This window comes from Ursus americanus, chromosome 23, assembly GCF_024610735.1.
Source record: "Ursus americanus isolate L20-20 chromosome 23, mUrsAme1.1.p, whole genome shotgun sequence".
Classification (NCBI taxonomy): domain Eukaryota; kingdom Metazoa; phylum Chordata; class Mammalia; order Carnivora; family Ursidae; genus Ursus; species Ursus americanus.
This window is the reverse complement of record NC_142149.1, coordinates 21,796,254-21,815,966: the sequence shown is the minus strand read 5'-3', so window position 1 is coordinate 21,815,966 and position 19,713 is coordinate 21,796,254. Positions and strand designations below refer to the sequence as shown.

The 19,713-nt window shown below is 57.5% G+C and overlaps 1 protein-coding gene across 3 annotated transcripts; it reads right to left on the bottom strand.

Annotated features, from left to right (window-relative positions):
* Positions 1 to 927: 927 nt before the first annotated feature.
* Positions 928 to 19,135, bottom strand: CACNB1 (calcium voltage-gated channel auxiliary subunit beta 1). Of its 3 annotated transcripts, none has more exons than XM_045777761.2 (14): positions 18,860 to 19,135; positions 16,298 to 16,384; positions 13,141 to 13,260; positions 12,161 to 12,283; positions 11,468 to 11,604; positions 11,174 to 11,250; positions 10,612 to 10,766; positions 9,421 to 9,501; positions 8,924 to 8,982; positions 8,648 to 8,757; positions 8,369 to 8,520; positions 5,334 to 5,429; positions 4,713 to 4,898; positions 928 to 2,802 (listed from the first exon to the last, which is right to left on the bottom strand). In XM_045777761.2, the coding sequence occupies exons 1-14, from the start codon at positions 18,941 to 18,943 to the stop codon at positions 2,338 to 2,340; spliced, it is 1,932 nt and encodes a 643-aa protein (XP_045633717.2). In that variant the 5' UTR covers positions 18,944 to 19,135; the 3' UTR covers positions 928 to 2,337. The 3 variants fall into 3 exon arrangements, with proteins under 3 accessions (XP_045633717.2, XP_045633719.2, XP_045633720.2); XM_045777764.2 differs by lacking the exon at positions 928 to 2,802 and adding an exon at positions 2,851 to 3,128 and having other exon boundaries at positions 18,860 to 19,133; XM_045777763.2 differs by lacking the exons at positions 16,298 to 16,384; positions 18,860 to 19,135 and adding an exon at positions 14,895 to 15,046.
* Positions 19,136 to 19,713: the final 578 nt, after the last annotated feature.

The following is a 19,713-nucleotide window of genomic DNA, read 5'->3' as shown; positions in this document are numbered from 1 at the left end:
TAAACACGGGAATAAAGGATTGATTCCATGGAGAGGCAATGGGGTAAGAGCACTAGGCTGGGAGGAAGAGACCGGACTCCAATCCCAGCAGTCTTTGCCATCAACTCCCTGGGACGTTGGGCCAACCACCTGACCTGAAGACCTGCCCAGTTCCTTTCCTTGTGTCTCCTAACCTCCCACCTGGAAGGTCTAGATGTCTGCTGCCCTCTAAACGTGCCCCCCCCCACACACACACTTTGGGCAGAAGCATTCATGTGAGGGATCCAGGAGCTCTAGTCCTCCAGGTCCACGACCCCAGAAACAAGTACCAGGAGGGTGGAGAAATGGTTTGTGAGTGCCACGTGAGGCAGGATACAGGTGCCGGCAGTGACAACGGTCAGGGGTCCACATCCTGCCAGCTGGTGATGACGGAACTGACAGTTGGCTGCCGACTTTCTCACTCTTGCTGTTCGCAGGCTGGGGCTGGGGGAGCCCCCGTTCTCTGCCCCCAAGTAGACCTCTTCCATCCCCCGAAGCTGGTTAGCAGGGGCATCGGGGGAGGAGGGAGCCAGAAGGAACTCAGCCGCCCTCTCCCAGGAGTTGCTGGGCAGCTGCCAAGGCCACATGAGCAGAAACACTGGATCTCACCCTCTGAATCGTGCCTGCCACACCCCATTTCTCCACCGCAGCTTCCCACTTTTTTTCTGGCTCTACTTATGGGGAACGGATAAGACTTGGGGCTGGATGGGAAGCTGCAGCTGGAAGTGGCCGCACAGCTCCCAGCAGGCTGGCCGGAATGCGCAGAACAGAGCAGCAGCTCTCCTGCTGAAAAAACAACTAAGCCCAGCATATTCGCACACCCCCCCTCCACGCTCCCCTGCATCGGCAGCTCCCATGTGCCCAGGCTGGCCGTGTGGCAGGAACGAAGAAGCAGGCTCGGGAGACGGCTGCAAAGGACAGGACGGCGGTTTTATATGTGGCCAAATACTTCTAGGGGAGTACAGACAAACAGACAGACAGATGGGGCACAGGACACCAGACAGGGAGGAAGAAGGGTTGGGCAGTGGTGTCTTCTAACCAGTAAGTGGAAGCTGCACCCCACCCCAGGTGGGGGTGGGACAACATTGGCACAGGAGGTGGCGAGACAGGCATGAGGTGCCCATCCCTGAGGCGGGCAGCCGGGCAGGGCCCAGTCCTCGTTGGCACAATCGGCTCTCTCTGGCCCAGCTGGGTGCTGGGGAGGGGCAGGGCTGCTGGGCTGTAGGGATGCGAGGCTGAGGAACACTCGGGGGCCAGAGGGGGTACCAAGGCCTCTCCTGGGGGGGGGGGGAGTGGACACAGGTAAAGGCCAGGATCACAAGAGGCAAATACAGAACAGCAGCAGCAGCAGCAGCCAAGCCCCCCAGGGGAGATCCAGGGTCCCCAGGGGACCCCTGGGGTGGCGATCACCTCTTGGGCACCAACCCACAGGGCCTCTCCCCTGGGGCCTCCAGGTGAAAGTGAAGGAGCAGTTATTTGGTTTCAAAATGAGGCGGACTAGAGTGTTCGTTCCATGGGTGCCACCCCTAGGTGAAATGGGATGGGGGGCTCAGACGCAGAGGGGCCCCCTCTTCTAATGGCAGTAGGCAAGGGATGTTGTATGCAAAGCTCATTCCTGGGGAAGGCGAAGGCTGAGGCGTGGAGGTGGTGGGGTGGGTAGCAGGGTCTCCGGCTGCCCGCTCCTCAGGGGTCCGGGTCCGGTGCTGGCGGAGGGCACCACATTTGATGCCTGCCGCTCTCTACCCAGACCCCTCCCCAAGACAAGCTCCCCATGGGGCTTCCATTTCTATACCTTTCACCCACCGGACAATGCTGCCAGGAAGCTGGGAGAGGAGTGGGCATGGTGAAGGACCCGGGATCTGGGGCTCAGGGAAGAGAGCCTTCACGGGAAGGAGTCTAGGGTCTCCCTCTCCAGGAAAAGCCCCCTCACCCTTCCCAAATACTCCAGGTTGGGGAAAGAAAGGGCTACCCCATTTAGGACCCTTATTTAGAGCCCCAAGTAGAGGAGTTAAGGAAGTGCACCTTTTCTCTGGGAGTGAGGGGAGAGAGCCCCTTGGGATGGGGCAAAGGGACACTGCAGAAAGGTGGGCATCCCCCCACCCATCCACAGCTGGTAAGGGAAAACCTACAGCCGGGCCTTAAGAGAATCCCAGAAGTTGGGATGCTACCACCAAAGAAACCCCAAACATCCAGCGAAGGCATCTGGGGGGGAGACAGCGCCCCCTGGAGGAAAGATACATCCCCGGTGGTGAGCCCTCCCCCCTCCCCTGGGCTCAGAGCCCTTCCACCCCCCTCCCCCCACCGTGTGGCCCCAACTTCTCAGCGGATGTAGACACCTCGCCCCCAGCCTTCCAGCTCATTCTTGTTGCGCCCCAAAACTGGACCCCCACCCTCTGCGCAGTAGCGGGCCTTATTCCGGCCGCGGTTCCGGTTGTCGGTAAGCTCCTCTTCATAGTCTTCTTCCTCATCCTCCCAGGATCCCTGCCGGGCCGGTGGGGTGCTGCCCCCTGCAGGGTCTCCGAGCCCTGGGCCCTCTGAGGGGTCAGTCTCCATGTCCACACATGAGTCTCCCAGCTCCGTGTAGGCAGAGTTTCGGTTGCCAGGGGTGTCGGCATCAAACGTGTCTTGGCGAGACAGTGCCCGCAGGGTGCCTGCCCGGACTGGTGGCTGGCTGCTGGGGTAAAGGCCTGGGGGCTGGCCCAGCTCCCCGGGGTACTCGTGCACGCTGGCGTGCTCCCCGGTGGCCCGTTCCAGCGACTGGTCCCCGGAAGCAAGGTAGGGTCCCTGGTTAGCAGACGGACAGCACACACCATGCAGATCAGGCAGGGGTGAGAGAGACACAACAAAGCGAGGCAGGTTAGTGATGGCACCGAGACACCTAGCCTGGCTAAAGAAGGTGGGTGCTGGCTCTAGGGGATGGGCAGCCGGGCAAACGGCTCTACAGCCAAGCCGGAGGACAGACCTCAGGGCATCTGCTCCTCTGTTGGGACAGGAGGCACCCAACCTTCGTAAGACAGGAGGAGGCATGAACTCTTCCGGTAACCATGGTAGAGAGCCCATGAATAATTAGTCATTGCTTCCTCAGTGCACGTCATTAATGCTGTCTTGGGCTAAATCATCATTAACAGTCATTAGCATTGCCACTCGTTAGTGGTTGATTGGGTTAGTCACTGCCCCAGTTTTCCAAATATACTAAGGGGATTTCAGCTTGAGCTCACTCACCCCAGCTCCTTCAGCCCAAACCAGACCCTAATCACAGGCTTCCAGAGCCCACACCTCCCCCCCCCCCATCCATTCCCTACTTCAGATGACAAAGCCTCCAAGGTTGATAGGATTCCTCCCCTGACCCCAGCAAAAAACCAAAGCAGCAGCCTGGGAAAAGCTGATGGGTCTCCACTCCCCACCCCCTCCACACACACTCCCCACCCCCTCCCCCTCTCCTGGAGACAATGAGGTAGCCACATAAAGGTGATCTGATGGTCATGGCCACCATGGAGGGGGCTTGGGTGGGGTGCAAGAAAGCCTGGGTTCTAGTCCCATCCCTGCCACTTCAAGCTGTGTGACCCTGAGTGACGACTCTCCTCTCTATGGCCCAGTTTCTCTGTGGTGGTATGATGGGGATTAGACCAGCAGTTTCCAGGCTGTTGCCTGGAGACCTGAGGTGGCGGGAAGGGCACAAAAGTGCTTTTCGGGGGTCCCTGTGGAGGTGAAACAGAAGCCAAGCCAGCAGCTCCCACTGAGCAGAGCAAGGACACTTTATATACCGAGCCTCCTTAGATGTTGCAATGAACAAATGAGCTCTGTCACCGAAAACAAATCTGAAAAGCGATGGTCTTAGAATGATCTCATGGCTTTCTCCTGGCTCTAATCTAGAACCGAATACTTAATGGTCTCAGCTCAGAAATGGGAAGCAGCTCCCAGGGGAGGAGCTCCAGCCAGAGCAGGGCACCCACAGCAAGGCCTTTCCTGGAATCTGTTTCACTGGGAGAAGGACGGAAGGTAGGGCATCAACTCATAAAAGATGCTTCATTCTGGGTCCCCTCTGAGGAAACTCCTGGGATTAGGGCTCTGAGAGAAGGGACACTCTCTCTGGGTTTAATGGCCCTGCTCTGTGGGAACTGCCTGGGTCCGACGGCCCTTGCTCTGCTGGGTCTAAAATGAGTGTGTGGGGGCACCTGGCTGGCTCAGTTGGTACAGCATGCAACTCTCGATCTCGAGGCCACCAGTTCCAGCCCCACACTTAAGATTACTTAAAAAAAAATAAATAAATTTTAAAAATAAAAACAAAATGGGTGTGAAGTCCAGTGAATGAAAATATCAGTCTTCCTCGTCTTTTCCTCCTAATCACCTGTCTTAGAATAAGGCCCCAATCAGGCCTCATATCCAAAAGCCCCTAGGGCAGCAGCCGTAGGCCTATGGGACCAGGCCCAGGGAGGCACCACCAGCCAGCCCCAATCCCAACAAAAACTGCAGACACCAGATGCTGCCACTCGCCACATTTTTTACAAAATAAAGCTCTTCCCTTCCTTCCACATGTTCCCTGCGCTCCAGTTCCGAGCCTTGGGCAGGAGGCGAGATGGGTGGGACACCTACATGGCGTGCTCCTGCTGCTGGGGCACCGACCTGGCCCTCTGCGAGGCCTCCAGCCCGCCCCAGAAGCTGAGATTTCTCCTGAGTGAGGTGAGCACCTGTACCTGGAGGTTGGAGACAGGGGCAGGGCTGGCGGCCAGAGCAGCAGTAGCCATGGTTCGGTTCAGCAGCGGATTGGGCGGAGTGCTACTGGGCGGGTGTGTGGCCTTCCAATAGGCTTCCAGGTATTCGGCCAAGTGCTCGCAGGCATCCTCCAATTGGTTCTCGTCCAGGATGATGTCGAACATTTCCTGCGGAGGCGGGGTTAGGGGCGGGGCTGGGATGAGCCGGGCGTGACCATGGGGGTGAGGGTGTGGCCTGGGTGCAGTGGGTGGGTCAAAGGGTTGAAGGATAAAGTTAAAACGAAACCTCTGGACGCCCAGGAAGAGGACTCTCAGATAGATACGTTGGCAGAACTACAAAAGGTCTTGGCACCCAGACAGCCCAACTTTCTCATCCTAGATAGAAGGCAACCAAGCCTGGAGGCTGCCTTGACTCCCCACAGAGAAACGGGGCATCGGGGGCTCGAACGTGGTCTCTGACTGCCTGTCCAGGGCTCTTCTCCGGAAGACCGGATTGCACCTATAGACCTCACCCTGGTGTTCCTGGTCACTCTGTCTCTCATGCAGGCCAGAGGGAACAAGAGAACCCCAATATCCCCCCTTTCCCGGGGTCTGAGCACTCACGGGGGGGCACTGCGCCAGCTTCTCTGAGGCCGCTATTTGGACATTGAGGTGTTTGGACTGAGACTTCCCTCGGGATTTGATGAGCCTCTGAAGTACCTAGTTTGGAGGGGGGCGGAGAGAAGAAGAGGTAGAAGGATCTCGCAATGCACCAAGTCAGAGAAGCAGGTCCTGGTTGGAGCCAGGGAGTCAGGGCTGGGGGAGATGTCGGATGACTTTCAGCCCCCGCCACCTCTTGCAGAAACGACCTCGCCAGCCCAGTGTCCATCCTTACGCAGCGCTCAGGCTCTCTCCCGGGTCTCATCCCAGCTTCCCCTGGGAAGTGGCTATTTGAAAGGCAGTGATCCACTTTCCTGATCCCTGTCACCTTCTTTACAGGCTTCATTCTCCAGGCCGGCATCCCCATGTACACAGCAGCAGTCATCTTTGATGGGACACTTGCTGCGAACAGGCACTATTCTGTGCTTTCCACGTGATCAGTTCATTTAGTCCTGACAATAATCTCACGAGGTAGCCACTATTATTATTCTCACCTCCACAGCAATAATGATAATGGTAATAATAGCTAAACAGTAAGCCATGACCTTAACGAAATGATCAAAGTTAATGTCACCAGTGACACAGCAGACCCTCGTGCCTCCTGAGGCCAACATGCTCAGAAACACACATTGCACCACAATGCAAAACCTAAGCATCATCACAAGGAAACAGCAAGCAAACCCACACTGAGGAACAGTCTACAAAGTCGGTGGTCTGTACTCTTCAAAAACGTCCGTGTTGTAAAAACCCAAGAAAGGCTGGGGAACTGTTTCAGTTTAGGAATGTGAAAGAGAGGGGTGCCTGGGGGGCTCAGCTGCTTAAGTGCCTGCCTTTGGTTCACGTCATGATCTCGGGGATCTCAAGGTCCTGGGATCAAGCCCCGAGTCAGGTTCCCTGCTCAGTGGGGTGTCTGCTTCTCCCTCTTCCTCTGCCTAGACTCTGCCTGCCACTGCTTGGGCTCTCTCACTCACTCACGCTCTCTCTTGCTCAAATAAATAAATAAAATCTAAAAAAAAAAAAAAAAAAAAGAATGTTAAAGAGATAAAGCAACTAAATGTAACACGTGATCCTGGGCTGAGATAGAAATTGCCATAAAGGGCATTATTGGAACAACCGAAAAATGAAGGGCTAAAATATTTCTTGAATTTGGCAACTGTACTGTGGTGATGTAGATTAATGTCCTTGGTTCTTAAGAAATACACGTTGAGGGGCGCCTGGGTGGCTCAGTCATTAAGTGTCTGCCTTCAGCTCAGGGCGTGATCCCAGGGTCCTGGGATCGAGCTCCGCCTCGGGCTCCCTGCTTAGCAGGAAGCCTGCTTCTCCCTCACCCACTCCCCCTGCTTGTGTTCCCTCTCTCGCTGTGTTCTCTCTATCAAATAAATAAAATCTTTAAAAAAAAAAAAAAAGAAATACACGTTGAAGTATTTAGGAATAAAGACATGGTATCTACAAGCTACTCTCAAACGATTTAGAAAAAGAAAAATATATATATGTATATACATAATATATCCATAAAGATAAAGTAAATGTGGCAAAATATTCAAAATTAGTGACTCTGAAGAAAACTAAGTAACATACTTTAAATGGCTGAATTGAATGGTGTGTGAATTATCTCAATAAAGCTGCTAAAAAATGCCTGAATCTGAGTGAAGGGCATTCAAAGAATGGCAGCTCTTGGTACTATTCTGGCAATCTTCACTAGATTCGGAATTATTTCCAAAAAAATAATCTAAAAAAAAAAGAGAGAGAGAAAAGATATAGTGCTTAGTAGGTCCCAGGCACTTTGCACGGTTAATCCACCCAATGAATCCTCACAACCACCATGTGAGGATTTCTATTTTGCAGGTGAAGAAACAGGCACAGAGAAGTTAGGTGACTTTGCCAAAGGAGCACAGAGCTGGGAGGAGCAGCGCGGGCTCATTAACTTCGGGCGACCGAGCTCCAGAGTCCCCACCCCTCACCTCGGTCAGTGCCCCTGGGAGGACTGGAAGTATCTGCTACTTTCCAGCTCACGACCTGTTTTGTGTCCATTATCTCACTAGATCCTTTCAACCACCCCAGGAAGGACTTCAATCCTATCCTCCCCTTTCCGCTCATTAGAAACTTAGGACTCAGAAGGGTTAGGGCACCTGGGTGCTCCGCTCAGAGGGTGTGTTCATGAAATGGGAACAGTTACCACCCTTGGTGGTCAGTTATGAATCAGACAGAACTTGGGGCTCTTTCCATCATTACCTCAAATCCCCTCAACAATAACAAGGGAGGGATTTTAATTCCCATTTTTATAGATGAAGAAAATGAGGCTCAGACGCTAAATAAATCCTCCCAAGAGTCCAAGCTCAGGGACAAAACCACCACCAACCAAGCAACCAAAGCGAATGAATGAATGAATGAATGAATGAATGAATGAATAAGTCAACCAGAGCAAAGGCTTGAACCCAATGCTGTTTTCTCACTTCAAATCCTCCACCTAAACTCGCCCCCCCTGGTTCTCAACCCCCCGCTAAGGTCTAGGAGGGGAAACTCACAGAGCCACAACGCAAACAAGAAGTAAATCAGCCTTCCTACCGATTCACCTCGATCAAGGTCCAAGCGAGGACAGTGCAGCAAAAAGGGACAAAATCAAATGACAGAAAAGACCTCCCAACTGCCAAGTAGTTGGGTGACACTGCGACAGAAAGCACAGAGTTCTTTCGGTTTTCTGGACCAAGGATGGGAGGTCACCCAGAGTGGAGACAGGGGACTGGCCTGCATGACCCTATAATGATATTTACACTAGCTGATACATGAGGGGCACATCATACCAGACCCCGTGCTAAGTGCTAAGCATTCACATTAGGTTCAATCTCCACAATGTCCATTTGACAGAGTTTCACAGAGGAGGAAATTAAGGCTCGGGGAGATTCGGTCACACGGTTAACAAGCAGTTGCTGGGATTGAAATACAAGCCACCCAACTCCAGAGTACTCGTGTCCCCGCCAGGGTCAGGCTCCCGCACCCACCTTTGGAGAGGTGATCTTGATGTAAACAATGATTGGGGCCAGCGAGGTCTTGGAGAGCTGGGCTGGGTGGTTGATGGTGTCAGCATCCAGAGCAACCAACTGAAGGGTCCGGGCCAGCTCGAAGATTCGTTCGATCTCGCTCTGAACCTCAGCTGGGGGACACGGAGTCATGGGGAAGGGGGAACGTAGGGGGGCCTCTCCAAGAGGCAGTGGGCAATCCGACCCTTCTGGAGATGCACCCCCTCCGCCCTCCCTTCCCCCATGGCAAGGTGGGCTCACCCAGGCTGGAGCGTGTGTTGGAGCGCTCGATGATGATGTGTTTGCTGGGGTTGTTGAGGACGGAGCGCTTAGCCAGGGAAATGTCTGCCGTCACACGAGTGATGGAGATCCTGAGGGATGGGACAAGGGGAGTGAGGGTCAGGGTGGGCTCGAATGCCCTGCCCGCCCCCCAGGCTCCAGGCCTGCCTCCCCCAGGATCATCATTCAATCCACCCTGCCCACCCCCAGCAGCAGAGGACCACAGTGGCAGTGGGGAGCCAGCTCCCAGGGTCTTACCTGCCATCAAATCGATGCTTCAAGAAGTCAAACAAAGCTTTCTGCATCATGTCTGTAACCTGGGGTTGGGGGTTGGCGGGGAAGACAGGTGTTCAAAGCCACTCAGGAAGGGCAGGCTGCCGAGTATTTACACCCTCACATTCCATTTTCTTCTTCAACTCCTGAGATAAATGGGCCCCTACGGGAGGTGGTGGGCGGGTCCTTCTGGGTCTGAGAAGCCTCTGATGGGGTCTCTGATTCCAAAGGTTCTTCTAGGTGGATTCTCTGGGAGGATGCTTCTCGGGAGTGTCTTGGGGGAGGGGGACTGGACCCTTCTAAGTGAGTCTCCCTGAGGGTCAGGACCCTCTGCGGGCTTCTCTGAAGGTCTATAGCCCTCTGGGGAGATACCCTGGGAATCTGAGCCCTTCCAGGAGATCTCCCTGGGGCCTGCCCCTTTCTGCAGCATCTCTTTAGAGGTCTGGGCCCCTCTGGGTCCACTCCCCTCTAGGGGCTCCTACCTCATAGCCCTTGAGCGACGGTCCCACCAGGATGATGGGCCTCATGGAAGGTACCACGTCATAGGGGGGCACATGCTCTGTCTGAGGGGGAAGCAGGGAGGGGAAACCCCAGAGCGGAGATGGCATTAGCCCCTCTTCCCCAGCCTCCAGGCGACCCCATGCATCCTTTCCTCCCCTGCTCCCAGAGCCCAGATGTGAGGGATTGGGGTGGGTGTGGGGAGGGATGGCCAAGGAGAACCACGAAGGGTGAGGGAAATGGGGGTGGGGGGTGGGGAGGGCACGAGAATGGGTGTTAGAAGGTCCCACTAGCTCATCCCAGGGGGTGGGGAGGGGGACACAGAAAGCTGTGATACTCACCGACTTCTGCTTCTGTTTGGCTGGGTCCAGAGATTGCCAAGAGTGGGGAGGCGGGGGAGAGAGGGGAGGGCACCCAGGCAGGGGCAGAGGGCAAGGAAGGAGCCAGGACAAGAGAGGGAGGGAGAGCGGGCAGACGAGGAGAGATAACAGGGCATGCGTGTTAGTGACAGACAGAGCCAGAAAGAAGGGACGGGACCCCATGCCAAGGGGGAGCCAGAGATCGCCCTGGATCAGGTCTGGGAGAAGGACTGACAGTCAGTCCAGTGGACTTGGGAATATTCTGACATACCCTTCCCTTATCTGGGTCTTGGGAAAGTTCTGGAAAGGGTGACAGCCCCTAATTTGGTGCCCATCTCCTGCCCCTCGTGCAGTCCAACCTGCCCATTTTAAGGATTCCTTAAACCGTCCTGCTACGCAGCCAGTAGACCCCCACGTGCCCACCCTAGCCCCACGGAGTCCAAAAAGGACAAAGAAGAGTCACCATGCCACTCTCCCCATCACATGCGGGGGGTGGAGGGCAAACATGGAATATCCCAGTTTCGTTACCACCCCTGCTTCCAGTGGTGGTGGGGCAAGGGGGTACAGCCTTCCAAGAGAAGGGGTGCTCCGACTGCAAGAAACATCCCTTCCTGGGGGTGGACCAGAGTGGGGTGGTGCATGGAGCTGGATGTGCCCGTTCCTGGGGCCATGCCACCCCTCCCTGCTCCTTGGCAGGAGGCCCTGCTCCCCACAGAATCCGGCCGGTACCGCATCTGAATCCGTTCCGGCCCCTCCCCCTGCCAAAGGGCCGGGCCCTGACCCCCTGCCCTCTTGCCAGAACCCAGCAAGAATTACCTTCTTGAAGAAGGGGATGCGTTTGCCATGGGGTGGCGGGGTGGTGACACTGCTAACGCTAGTCTTGGCAGAGCCGCTCTGCTCCCCGAGCTCTGCCTCCTCGTCCTCTAGCTCTAGGGGGTCTAGTTCAAAGGCTAAGTTAGTCATCTCATTACCTGGACCGCAGTCAGGAGAGAGGAGGGAGGCGAGGTAGGGAGGAGTGGGATGGACATGAAGACACAAGTACAGAGGGCAGGGATGGGATGGGGAAAAAAGAAAGAAGAAGAGGTGAATGGAACAGAGCTAGGAGAAATGAATGGGGGTGGGGCGGGGGAGTCAGGCAGAGAGATGGAGCTACTGAAGAAATGGGAAGAGAGACATGAAAGAAGGGGCGCTGACGGGCCCAGCCTGGGGGGCTTAGCCTACTCTTCACGGAGGGGGGACCTCTGGGTGTGTTTGCAGGACTCAGGACTGGGGTGCCCCCTACTGCGGGGAGGGGAGGGGACAGGCAGTGCGAAGACCACCCCTCCCAGCAGCCCCCCACCCCACCCCTGCCGTTCCCTAAGGTGGCAGCAGCTCTTACCACTGGCAGGGGGCGTGGGGCGGCGGGTGCCAGTCACCACGTCTCCTAGGCTGGAGCTCGAGTTGTCACCTGATTTGCTGTGTGGGCAGAGAGGCAAACGGAGCTGTGAGCAGAGGGGTGGGCGTGAGGGTGGGGGAAGCTTGTTCCCTCATAGGCTGCCCGCCCCCCACTCCTCTGGAGATTCTCCAGCCCCGCTGGTGAGGCCGCAGGCGGCTGTGCCCTCGGGGCAATGGGTCAACCCTTGAGGCCCAGTCCCAGCCGGGGGGACCCCCTCCACAGTCCCCAGCTAGACACCTGGAGCTGAGGCGGTTCTGGCGCAGCTTCTGTTCCTGCAGGAGGCGCAGGCTGTCCAGTTTGACAGGGCTCGGGATGAAGCCAACCTCACAGCCCTCCTTCACCAGTCGCCCGATCCACCAGTCATTATTATATTTCTGCGGACAGTGGCAGCAGGTGCGGTGGGAGAGACCAAGAGGGAGATTGGAGGGGCAAGCCAGCAGCCACCCTGGGGAGAGACCGCCCCAGAACCTGCCAAGCCTCCCCAGGGGGGCGGCACCTCCAAAGAGCCAGCCCCTGGCTCTTACCTCTGGGCACGGCCCCCAATCCTCAGAACAACTCCATGACCCACATCCACTTGGGCCACAGACCACCCCACCCGCGGCACATCCCTGTCCCACCATGTGCCCACCCCCACCTTGGAAAGGCAGAGAGAGGAGCCAATGCTGACCCCCACATGTGCCTGCACGCTGCCATTCCACTTACAGATCTCACCACAAACCCTCTGGACAGCCGTGTGACCTCGGCACCGCCACCCCATTTTACCAATGAAAATCAGAGGCTCAGAGAGGGGAAGAGATTTGTCTAAGGTCACACGGCAGATTCAGCCGAGCTCTGCTTAGCTCAGAAGTCTGTTTCTGCTAGAGCTCCGGCTAGCCCTCTCCTGGCACCCACTGCCCTGCCCCCCTTCCAGACACCAAGTGCTCTCTCCACCTCTTTGATGTGCAGGAAGTCCTTGGGCTCGAAGGTGATGGCCACTCCCTGCACAGGCACCTCATCCCCTGGAGAAGGGTTGTAGCCAACATTTGTCCGCACAGCAAATGCCACTGGCTTGGTCTAGAGGCGCACAGGGAGAATGACAACAGAGGTTAAACCACGCTGTACCATACTGGGATGGGGATGATGCGACGGTCTGTTGCGCTGACCATTAAAAAGTATACTGAAGGCTTTAAATAGTTTTCCTGTATGTACGTTAAATTTCACAATTAAAAAAAAAAATTCAGCCTTCTCAGGATGGAGGGGGCCCCTGGGGAAGGTAAGTATTAGCCTGGAATGACATCCAGAAAGAATATTAGTAATAATAATAAATAACAATAATAATAAGCACAACTATGGTTTACTGCGCCAGTTCCCATGTTAACATGTTTTACAAGCATGACCTCATTTATTCACCACAGAAACCTTAGGAGGTTAACGACTAGGGGCGCCTGGCTGGCTCAGTCCGAGGAGCATGCGACTCTTGATCTCAGGGTGGTGAGTTTGAGCCCCACACTGGGTGTAGAGATTACTTTAAAAAAAAAATAAAATAAAATCTTAAAAAATAATAAAAAAGTTAACTACTATTATCTTCATTTTAATGAATGAGGAGACTCAAGTTCAGAAAGGGTAAGCGGCTCGCCTGAGATCACACAGCCCATGAGGGTCGGCCCAGGACGTTTGACTCCAGAAAGGTGGGGAGTCTCCAGTTCCTATTACGTGTGGCCAACTATTAAGCACTTATTATACTCTATAAGAAGGCAAGTGGCATAGCCCACATTTTAGAGCTGTGAGACAGAGGCACATCGAGGCTCTGGGGTACACCAGCTGAGAAGTGGCCGGGCCAAGACTTGACCCTGGGTCTGTTCAGGCCATCTCTAAGGCCTGGGGGTGGGGGAAATAGTACCAGTGCAGCCGCCTGACTCTGTATGCCTCACCTTGGCTTTCTCGAGCTGGGCTAATGCCTGGCGCTCTGCCTCCTTCCTTAGGGCTTCCCGGTCTTCCTCCAGAGACACGTCAGAGTCCGATGGTCGGCTGGTGTAGGACTCCGCCGAGCCCTGAAAACGGACCGGGCCGGCTCAGGGCCCACGCTGCCTCCCTGTTCCTGGGTCCCGGAAGGCACAGAGGGACCACCCATCATGGATGCCTCAAGCCCCAGCCAGCCCAGCATGATGCCACAAGGGCCAGGAAAAGGTGGTATTAGATGAGAGGAGCCAGGGACTGAGATTGGCAGGCCCCTGGGAAAAGTGTGGCCCTAGGAAGGGCGACAGCAGCAAGCAGGGGGTTAAGGCAGGTCCCAGGACAGCTGCTTGGGGCCCAGGGAGGGGTGGGAACCTGATAGGGGCACAGCGCAGGGGAGGCGTGCCAGGGGATGAGTCTCCACTCCCTGTTCCTCCTTCCCTCCCCTACCCCCAGCACCACACTGGCTGAGATAGACTCAGGAGAAGACCACTGAGTCCTTCCAGGGACAGTAGCCACCAAGAGGCCTGAGCTCTCTGCACCACTGGCAGTGGACAGCCCGCTCTGCTGTCCCAAAATTTTGCTATCTTCTCTCCAAGGTGAGGGGAGAGAGAATTCTACTTCCCTGGCCAGAATCAGAGGAACCCCAACCCTCTGGCTCTCATAAGATCCAAAAAGAGAACTCAAGATTCCTAGGGTAGTGCAGGCCAAAGAGGCCCGTGAAGAGCAGAACGCGGGGCAGGCCTCTCTCTAATACTAGGGCTGCTGGCTGCTAGGGTCTAGGCAGGCCCAGCCAGAAGTCTGGCTATGCCAGGAAGCTGGCCTTGACCGCATGGACCATCCCAGAGCACAAGGAACTCCTTCAGGGATGCAGGCGCATGGGTGAGACCCAAGTGTCAATGAACATGCTTATTCACGGGCGTCCTTGGATGTGCAACTGCAAGTGCATTTAGGGGGGGTGTGTTCTACGGCATGTGCTGGATATGCACAACTGAATGCGTGCGGGTGCACCTGCGCACGGGGGGGGGGGGGGACCCTGAGGTGTGAGTGTCCCTGACCGTGTGCGGCACGCGAGGGCAGGAGCCAGGACGTGTGTATCTGTGTGACTACAGCGATGTGGTGGTGTGGGGCCAGGGCCAGGAGTGATGTGGAGGAAGAGCAGGACTACACGCATGTCGGGATTCTCTCCTGAGGCCATGGAAGGGTCACTTAGCCAGGAATGCCCAGGAGACCTAGGAAAGAGAGAAGGCGAAGTCCCACCTCTCCCAGAGGATCCTGTCATTAGCTAGTGAGGCTGCCCACTCCTTTCCCAGCGAAATCACAAAAATGGGAGGCCCATGAAGGTGCAAGATTGGGGTGAGGGTGGGATCACTAATGGAAGCTGGAAAAGAGACAGAAGGGAAGGAGAGTGAAAACCCGCGAATCTACCGCTCTCCACCCCTCCTGAGCACCAAGAATCGGGGAGACAGATGCCCAGAAAGCCAAAGAAACAGACCCAGAGACAGAGCGCCAGAGAGGCATTTACTGATCCTTACAGACACGCGTGTACGCACGCACACACGCACGCGCGTATACACGCACACAGACATGCAGGCACACAGACTGATCAGAAATGGCAGGAGCAGGGAAACAGCGAGTGGCAAGGAGACAGGCTGGAGTGAGGGCCCCCCCATCTGCTTTCCCTTGGGGGCTGCTCCCACCCACCCCGACTCCCACCCCACCCCTAGCTCACCACTACGAGGGTCCGGCTGGGCGCCTCCATCCCGGCGCCCTCGGTGCCTGGCCCTGCTGGCCTAGGGGGTGGCCCAGACTGCCCGCTCCCCCAGGGGGCTCAGGTTACAAGCAGAGTTGCTACATGTGCAAACTGCAAGGGTATATTTAGCTCAGAGATGTGGCAAGGCCTGCTCCCCCACTCCCTGCCTACTGGGGGTCAGAGCTGGGAGCTGAGAGGAGGAAGGACTAGAGGCTGGAGTCTGATCCCCCGGGGTAGCAAATATTGAAGGAACCAAGGGCTCTTTTCTGTCAAGAAGAGTTACCCCGAGCACAGTGTCATTCCGCCTAGCCCTGGCCCTGGCCCAGTCCTGCAACAGGAGGGATGAGGAAAAGACTGAAGACAGGACTTCCTGTCTGTCTGTGTACTTAGAAGATGCTGGGATGAAGCGCTCCCTGTCTGACCCTCTCAAGTCAGGCCTGGGCTCCCACGTGCCAAGTGTTGTGGAGACAGAAGAGTCAGAAAGGGCCTCACTCCACAATCTGCGGTGGGTCTGCCTGGGTCTACCCTCTCTCTTCAGCCCAAAGGGTCGGGGGGCTGACCTCCCTACTGTCCTCTGCCCCCATACGCCCTGCCCATTTCCTCTTCGACGTACTCCCTTTCCTTGTCTGATCCCCAGCCTCTCTCGCCTTTTTTGGGTACCAGGTTTTGTTGAGATGCTCTGTAGTCATAGCAACCACATGCCTCTCTGGCTGCCTCTCCCTGAGCCTGAGATGGCCTGGGTTTGACAGTGAGAACAGAGATGAGAATGGCATCTTCCTGACTGAGAAAAGAAGACCCCAGAAAGCTGTCCAGCCTCCTTCAGCCAGGGGTGCTGGGCTCAAGTCCTCTCTAAAACCAATCCCCTCCTGCCCTCACCCCTGCCGCCAACTCACTTTCTCTCTGCATATTAAAGAACAGTCAGCTGGACATGAGGAAGGCATTTCCTCCTTGCCATACCTCACGAGGGCTCCAGGGACCCCCCCAAAGGACCTGGCTCCTCATCTCCTAGGCTCTGCCTCTACCCCACGCTGTCACAGGTTCTGGGGGAGGACATGGAAGCAGACAGCCGGCAGGGGGAGTGGGTGACAGCCCGAAGCAAGCTAGAAGGAGGCAGGCCAGGCTGTCGCTGAATGAGATGACGCAGGCAGGCAGCAGGGGCTGGGGCCTGGAGCTGGGGGAGGGGCAGGGCGGGGGCTGAGGGAGTGGGTGCAGGCTGTCAGTGTGTGCAGGAGAGGTCACAGGGTTTAGGGTGATGGGGTGGTTCCAGGCAGGTGACAAATGACATGGGGGAGGGTGCCTGGAGAAAGCCTCAGAGCCAGCTCACCAATGCTGGTCCCCACCAACCAGCCACCTCGTTCCTCTCAGCCCAGCCTCCCCATTACCTGGCGGACAAAACTGTTGGATGTCGTATCCGAGGACGTGCTCCCATCCGACCTTTTGAACCGCCCTTTCCTCTTGCTGTATTTGCCCTGGGGAAGCCAGGAAGGGACAAGAGTGGAATCAGAAAGGGCCGTTCCCAACCCTCATCCCATCAGACCCAGGGCTACAGCCAAGCTTTGGGAATATTATTCCCTGATCTGAACAGCCCCACCCCCCACCTTCTTCCAGAGATGGTACAGCCCGAGGGGGAGGGAGGGCCCAGACCACAGCCTCGGGGTGGGGGACAGTGGGAGAGAACCTTAGGAAGCACACACAGAAACCCCCAAACCAAGCCAGAGAGGCTGGGAACAGGGAGGCGCTGAGAAGCTGGGGGCTCATTAGGCAGCAAAGCTCATTAAGATTCTGGGCAGGCTGCAGAGGCCTCCGGGGAAGGGAGAGGCTGCCTGCAGTGGGGGGGGGGGGGGCAGAGAGAGCTGGGGAAAGTCCCCCTCCCTTTCCACCTCAGCTGGGGCAGAGGGGGGCCGCGTGTGCCTGTGGCCCCCAGAGTGAAGAGGAATCACCAGCCCGGGCCCAGCTTGGCTTTTCCCGGCCCGAATCTTGCCTTCATTTTTCCGCAGAGTGGGGAGGGGAGTGGCAGCTCTCAGTTCTTGGAGACCCAAAACCAGACTTCCGGGGTGGGGGTGGGGGCATGGAACTGTATTTGGAAAGGAAACCTCTAACCCCAACCCAGCCCAATGTCATGGGAGCAGATTTAGCAACACTGCCCACCCCCCACCCTGGCAGCCCCCTCTTCATCATCTTCATCATCCCAGGGGTCACACCTCTCCCCAAGGGGGAGAGGGCTCAAGCTTCCACTCTCTAACCCCTGGCTGCCACTGCCCATGCCTGGTCCCCATAGTACCCACCAGGTTGCATCAATCTAAATGCCCCCTGGCCCTGCCCCCAGACCAGCCTAGGACACAGCCCCCACAAGTCCCTGGGGTAGGCCGGCCCAGCCTCACCGGCTAGGCTCCTGGCCCGGGTGGAGTGGACGCTGTCTGACCTCTTGAGCACCCACACATTCAGATATTTCCAGGCCTCCTGTCAAGGGGGCTGCTTCCTTGCCCTCCCTACCTCACATACACACTTGGTCCCAAGCCAGTCCAGAGTCAGGGGGAGGGGAATGATGGAGGGCTCAGGCCCTCCAAGCCCTTACCCCCAGCCTCCATCCTAGAGTTTCTTTGCCCAAGAAGCTAGTAAGACATGATCAGACTAGGGGCTCTGGTTCCTTGGGCCTGAGTACAAGAGGAAGCACGGATAGATGGGAGAGAAAGGTACCTGGGAACACTTCCAAAATCCTCCCTCCCATCCCCTTCTCTCAAACCAAACACATACCCAACATCTAGGATTGAGGATCCCTACAAACTTAAGAGGATCCTCCAGTGAGCCCCAGACTCTCTTTCACACCACCACCACCATCCCAGGATGGGAAAAGGGAGTGGCACCCAGAGAGACAAGGGACAGCTGAAAGGAAGGCCCCAGTCAGCTGCCTCCCAGGCTCCAAGGGGCCTGGGGTGGAGAAGGGAGGTATTTTTAGGTCTAACCTGACCCCCCCTACATGCCCATCAACCACATTATCATGGTGGTTACAGTTGCTCCAGGCTGGTCACAGCAAGAAAAGAGTTAATGGTAACCTAGCCTTGAGGTGTTGCCAGATTGGAGAATGGCCTTGTCCCAGAGAAATCCCTTGGCACGACCACCCCAGACCCCGACCAGTCACCCCAGACCTCGCTGGTCACTCCGTGGGCACGCACCACACCCAAGAATGCCCCTTCCTGGGGATAACCCGGGGCACCGGAAAGAGTGCCTGGGGGTGGGGCGGCAGCCAACCCCCAACCCCCAGGTACACAGCCTCCTCCCCTCCAGGACAGTGAGTTGGCATCCATCCAACTTTCCAAACTTTGGAGGCGTTTTCTAAGGCTGGGGAGGGGAGGGGGTTGGAGAGGAAAGATAACGTGGGTGTTGAGGGAGGGAAGGTGGTCCAATATGAGGATGTCGCTGAGGTGCCAGGATGGGGGCCTAGCCCGGGGCCGACCCCTTCCCCACCCTCGGAAGGCCAGTGTCTGCGGCTCCGAAGGCCTGCTGGCACCGCCCTGACCACCGCCTCGGCCATCTCCCAGTGCCACCCCCGCCCCACCCACCCCCGCCTGGCGCCCCCGAGCGTGCTCTGCGTCGCCCCCTTCGCCTGAGCTCGCTCTCTAGCCTCCCTCAGCCCCCGGATGCCCCGCCAGCACCCCCACTCTCCAGCCCTGGAGCCGGTACCCGAGCAGCAGGGACCCTGACGCGGGGGAGCCGAGACAAGGGTGACAGGCGGCCCGACCGCCCCCTCCCCGCTCCGCCAAACCGCAGCCCAACTCCCGGCCAAGCGCCCGTCAATCATTAACCGGCAGGGACTGGGGGCGCGCAGGCGCCCCTCGCCCCTCAGCGCCGGGCACAGAACTCCTTCTTCCCCGCGCCCCTCGAGCCGACCCCACAAGGTCCGCGGGAGCGGCCCCCTGCCCTCGGGCCCGGCCACCACACCTCACCTGCGGGCTGGGGTCGAAGACCTCCATGGGGATCTCCTGGGAGGGTGGGTAAGGGCTCCGGGACATGCTGGTCTTCTGGACCATGGAGAGGAGCCTTCCCTCCGGCCGCCGGCCCGGCGCAGCCGGGCGCCCTCAGCGCATGAGAGAGGCCGTCGGAACCAAGAGCCGCGCGGCGCAGCCGGCACCCGCTCCAGCCACCTGGCCCGGCCTTCGGCTGCCCTCTTCCTGCCTCGCGTCCCTCCTCCCGCTCGCTCCTCTGCCGCCGCCGCCTCCTCCTCCCCTGAAGGCTCAGCATCTCCCCCCGCCCCCTCCGCTCCCACCTGCCCCTCCCTCCCTCCGCCCGCTCTCCCTCCGCCCGCCCCGGCCCCGCCCCTCGCAGCCCCTCCGCGGGCTCCGCACAGACAATGGGAGGGCGGCCGGAGGGAGGCACGCCCCTCCTGGCTTTAGATGAGGCTGAGCGCCGGCCTGGGACTGGCTTGGAGTGAGGGCGGCCCACTCTGGGTCGGGGGGTGCGGGGAGGAGTGAAGCCCGGCCTTGAGGCAGGGGGCGGGGGCCGCGGTTTACCAGTGGATGCCTAGCGCTGGTGGAGGTGAAGCGCGGATTGGCACGCCCCCCCACTCTTCGTCCCAAACAGCGCTCCCTTTGCGGGTCTGCCCATTCCACTCCAGTTTGGGCCGCCGGAACTTCCCGATCCCGTTGATCCTGGGACCCGGCTTTAACTCCTCTCTCCCTGGTATGGGCCCAGGCTGCCTTGAGACAAACAGAAAGGCCCCTCTCCCTCCACAACAGGACGATGCCCTCCGGAGGTGGAGGCTGAGTCTGAGACTGAGGCTGGGGTGGTGATAATGTCCAAA